Genomic DNA, 5,259 nt, shown 5'->3' on the forward strand with positions numbered 1-5,259 from the left:
TAGGAAACCTTCTTAACACCTCTAACCTGTGTCCCTTGTCTTGTTGCCCTGATGGCTTAAAATAGTGGCATGCTGTGTACTTTAGGGAGATACTTCTGTTAAAATATCAGATCTTTCTGTTTAAAGGCTTTCCATATTGCTAAGCTTTTAACATTTGTCAGAGTATTGAAAAAAGCTGTGTTATAGACCAAGTGACATCTTGATTATGCTAGCACCATTCCTATATTTAACTGTAAGTGAACTAAGTCATAATTATTTAATATATTCTGTTGTAGTACAGGACTGGTTAGGATTTAGTATTTCTGAGGTGGAATAGTTGCAGGTAGTTGCAAAAATCTAGACTGTGGGTCTAGGAAGGAGTGCTTTAAGTGGGAGTAAAAAGCCCATGATTGGGGTGTCACCACAACATGAGTATTAATACTGTATTAAAGGGTCATAGTTGTGTAAAGGTTGAGCTGGCCTACAGCATTGTATGTGTTAGGCCATTATTCTACCACTGAGCTACACGTCCATCCCCTCTGTGATTTTTTAAATTTAATAATGAATAAACACATTTACTTTTTCACATTTACAGAACTTTTCTAAAATGTTTTCCAGGAGCATAATAAACAGAGGCTCTTAATTCTCCGGGAACCTAATTGTTTGAAAGATGTCTTTAAAAGCTGGGGAGAACTTGGACTGGACTCTGGAGGTAAGCAATGAAGGCAAAGGGACAGAATCATTATTTTATGCTTTGAAATTTAGAAACAATTTTATTTAAGATCTGAAATATGATTCCCAAACCATCATCTTTTCAGAAAACTGTGGCTACACAATAATGCATTGCCTCTATCACGTTAGAACATGCATTAGACTCAAATACAGAAACCAGGAAACAAACCACCATCTTTCAACAATGTGAGCAATGATAGCATGAATGCGTAAGGAACAACAAATAATGGATTTGCAGAGGATGGGATGTTCAGGTCATGCACCACAAGAAATAAGAGCACAAATGCATGGGTTTTCAGGCATATACATTTAAGTTGAACCTTTGGCACTAGGAACCTTGGCATCTCACCATGTAGCATTAACACGTGTTAGAAAACTGTGTAGTGTCAAAAGGGATAGAACCACCAGTATCCAAGCAATGTCGTCAACTAGGCAATAAAATGTTCTACTGAATTTCTTCTTTGTCTAATTACTGCATACACTGGTAGCAACTTTTACGTGAGGAAAGTTGTCAGGAGACACTCCGTTTATTTCTTCTTACAACACAACAGGAAATCAACCTAACATAGGCCCTATTTTACACTGACAGTTTTAAACAATGTCAATTCTACACTGAAAGGACTAAACAAAAGTGTTTACAGGCATCAGACAATAACGATTGGTCAGTAGACCTTCACAGGGCTTTGCGGTGATACTCAGCAGAAGCCACTTGGTAATCTCTGGCAGTAAACAGCGAAGCAGAATTCTTTGCCAGATGCTTAAGGAAATCATGCAAATAGCCCAGCAGTAATGACAGGCTTTTCTCATCAAGGGGCGTAAAGGCCAACATTGCCCCAATTCTCACAAATAACCTCAGTAGGTGTGGTGCCCCATAGATGTGTGACACTGGCGCATCAGGGTGAGCCAGCAGGATCTCAGCATACTGGGGCCTTTCAAACTCGTAGAGCAGCTGAGTGCCCAGCATCACATTGAAATACTCTTTTATCCCGCCCACAACTTCATCAACTGCATACTCCTTATTGTCAGCACTTCGCTGGGACTTGATACACTTGGCATACTCCTCAAGAATGGCATCTACATTCTCTTTAGCAGGGAGTTGGAACAACTGCTTCTGCCTAGTAACCAAGTCCCAGTCCTCCACCAGCCATGGCTTTAATTCTTCAGGAATCTTCACTTCCACTTCCACATCCACTTTGTTCTTCTTCAATGCCGCCTCACTCTCCACAGTGGCATCGGCTCGTGCCCTTTCCTTCTGTGGGGGCTGTGGCATTTCGCTGCTACTGCCACCATCTCCATTGCCAGGAGTCTTCTGCTGGTTCTTCCTTGTCTTCTGCACTGAACCAGAAGGGGAGTTCTCACCAGGGTGACCTCCCCATCTTCCTGAAACAGCTGGTTCAACATTCTCTTCCTGGGAACCAGCAGACTCCATTCCTGAGGCAGCTCCTCTCATCTGACGTCTCTGCATGTTGCTTCGAATTGGTTTCTCAGAGTTGTCTTCTTCAGCAGGTTGTTGTCCACGAGTTTCAGAAGCCTGCTTTCTGGAACTCAACCCTGTTTCTAGTCCATCCTACACTCTTCTTTCTTTCCCTTCCAAGGATTCCTAGCAATTTCCAGGGCAGAGGCTTACAGATCTCCTAGGGTGGTCTGGAAGGATGAAGTGGGAATACAACCCTGAATTCTGCAAGCAGGAATGCAAACAGGTTCCGCAACCAGGGTCAGATCCCCCGATCATTTACTGCACAGCAAAGATAGCTTTTCTGAGGATGACCTGAGAGGAGAATCCAGTTCTTTGCAGCAGCCGACATGTGATCACTGCCGCTCCTCCAACCTTAAACAGGGGGAAAAGGTCACGTGATTCAGCTAGCCAGAAGAACCAGGGAGCAAAATCCATATGGAATGCTGAGCTAGCTGTTCTGTTGCTGAGTTCTAAGGATAAAACCCGAAGAGGTGGGCTGAGGCTAGCAACAACATTTTGGATGCCACATTAGGACATCAGATCTCATTCTATAATCCTGTGGGCTATTTTCTTTTTCCTTGAGGCCAGCGTTTCTCTTTGAATGTACTGGACACCTGGCTGTCCTGGAGTTCGCTTTGTAGACCAGAGTGGCCTCCAACTCACAGAGATCTGCCTGCCTGTGTATGTGTAAATTTCTGACCAGTGTACATTACCTATCATTTGTGATCTCAACTTGTTATTAAGAGTTTAAAATTTCAAAGGCAGACCATGACTTTAATCCCAGCATTTGGGAGACAAAGACAGGTAGATCTCTGATCTTGAACCAGCATTGTCTACAGAGGGAGTTTTAGGACAGCCAGGGGGCTGTGGAGAGTGTGTGTGTGTGTGTGTGTGTGTGTGTGTGTGTGTGTGTGTGTGAGAGAGAGAGAGAGAGAGAGAGACTTAGAAAGAAAGGGCAAGCTGAGGCAGTTGAACACATAAATCCAAGCACTTGGAAGGGACAGCCAACTCTTGAGCCTGGGATACACGAGGAATGGCATCTCAAAAGAAACCTAGAGTGCTGAGTAAGTGCTGAACCTTACAAATGAATTATGCAAAGACAGAAACAGAAGACCTACTACTATAATATTGTTCTTTATGTTGTAGCAATTAAAATGCCCAGCACAAAAATGATGAGATTGTTTTCGGGTAACTATTGAATCAAGCATCATACCCTATTCTTAAATATTCATGAGCTAGCAAAAGCATTAAACATGGATAATGAAATTCTCCTGCTTTCAGATTTTCCAGGGACTCCTGGCCTAACATGGATTAGGTCAAGGAGAGACTCCCTAAGATTGTATGCATTAGCCAGTGAGGACAACTTGAGTCATCTACATCACTAGGAGATTCAACACCCAAAAGAGGTTAAGAGTCTAACTTACTTTAGCAGATACAGCAAAAATTTAAGCCTGCGGTTGACTTAATTTCCAAACAGGAAAAAGAAAAGAAAGGCAATCGGACCCCAAAAATTATTTCCTCAAAGCTAAAACTGTAATCATCATTTAAAAAAATGGCCCCGTGGAAGGGCAATGAAAAAAGGAACACTACTATTCAGTTTCCATCTCCTCACAAGTGTAGCACTGGCAAAGAGCAACAACCTGCTGCCCCCTCACACTGCATTCAGCCCCAGCCTCTCAAAAGTATCTATCTCCAGAGCAGGGTGCAGGTTTCCCTCAAAATTAAACATTCACAGGCTGCAGCATCCTAATGGAAATGAAGAGTATTCCTTGCTCGACCTCCTTAATCTCTCTTGCAGGTTTCATATGGCGACGAAAACAAGACACCTGTGGGGAGAAGCTAAGGGCCCATGAGGAAAAAAACATGGTTTAGGGCAGCCAGGACCCTTTCTGGAGCTGCATCCAGTTTGGGTGATTCCAAGCCCCACCTGCAACATCAGAAATAGGGCTGACAGGCTCTTTCCTCCAAGCATCAACAGCTTTTACCACTGCTTTGGTTTCAAGACAGGGTCTTGCTGGGTAGCTCTGGCTGGACTGCCAACCCGTGGCAATCCTCCTCCTTTAGTAGAGTGCATGAGCTCCCATACCAAGGTGCAGTTCTGTTTCAAGTTTCTGGGATAGAGCAAGTCTATTCATAATAAAACATTTTTTTTTTCAATAGTCTAACATACTCCTACATCTATCTCTTAACAGACTGTCGCCTTAGGGGATAAAATAAATCATCATCACCCTTATCCTCCTAAAGCACACGCTCCAGAAATGGTAGTCGAACACCACAGAACTTACACCTTGGGGAGAAAAAAAAAAAAAAAGACAAAAAAAGCAATAAACGATAAACAAAAACAGCAGCCACAGTGGACATTTGACTAGGTTTTTCGAGAAGCAGTAAACAGTGAGTCCAGAGGAGCACAGAAGGCTCAGAGGGGTCTCCGTGGAAAGAGACAGGAGGAGGATCATGGCTCTACCGAAAACACAGGGCCCTGAATACCACCCTGCTTGGCTCAGAAAGCATTGTAGGCCTGTTTCCTCAAACCTTAGTCTCAGGCATCCAGCAAAAAAATGACTCACAACGCTGTGGTGTGTGAGAGCGACTTAGGCCTATGACTGATTTGGAGGAAGGTTTAGGCTGGGAGAACAAGCAGGCAGTGAGCACATCTCATCACTCCACGTCTGAGGCACCCAGGGATTCGGACTGAAAGGCAGGTTCACTGCTACCCCACTGGACAGTCCCAGGGCACAGGGCTCTCCGACCTCAACTCGGGCTGCCCTCCCAGCCTCCCTGCCAGCATCTAGAAGACTGTGCTCAAGGCCAACCAGGAAGCTGGAGTGCTCTTCCAAGGATGCTCTGCCAGAGTCCTGACCCTGCCCTATGCAAGCCTACCACAACCCCGCTCCTGCCGCCCCGCCCCTCACCCCCCCACCATGGGTGTCCTGCGTGTCTTTTGGGCTGACTCCTGTCACTCACTGGCCGGCCCCGGGCAGCAGCGGGTGACCAAGGCACCGCACGGGAACTGGGGGCCACGGCGAGTCCAGGTTTGGGCCCGTGGCCCTGGCAAGCAGCACAGGCGGCTGAGCCCCACAGCAGTAGCAGCC

General features: G+C 45.3%; 1 protein-coding gene across 1 annotated transcript; it reads right to left on the minus strand.

Moving 5' to 3' along the window:
- Window positions 1-1,384: 1,384 nt before the first annotated feature.
- On the minus strand, window positions 1,385-2,161 carry LOC132650051 (mortality factor 4-like protein 2). Its single transcript, XM_060374971.1, has 2 exons — window positions 2,102-2,161; window positions 1,385-2,041 (listed from the first exon to the last, which is right to left on the minus strand). The coding sequence occupies exons 1-2, from the start codon at window positions 2,159-2,161 to the stop codon at window positions 1,385-1,387; spliced, it is 717 nt and encodes a 238-aa protein (XP_060230954.1).
- Window positions 2,162-5,259: the final 3,098 nt, after the last annotated feature.

This window comes from Meriones unguiculatus, chromosome X (assembly GCF_030254825.1).
Source record: "Meriones unguiculatus strain TT.TT164.6M chromosome X, Bangor_MerUng_6.1, whole genome shotgun sequence".
Classification (NCBI taxonomy): Eukaryota; Metazoa; Chordata; class Mammalia; order Rodentia; family Muridae; genus Meriones; species Meriones unguiculatus.

Excerpts from the sequence above, each read along its gene's own strand:
- LOC132650051 (XM_060374971.1), bottom strand. The coding sequence starts at position 2,161 with ATGAGAGGAGCTGCCTCAGGAATGGAGTCTGCTGGTTCCCAGGAAGAG. Across the intron at positions 2,042-2,101 it reads AGGAAGAGAATGTTGAACCA|AAGACAAGGAAGAACCAGCA; the intron begins GCTGTTTCAGGA and ends GGTTCAGTGCAG.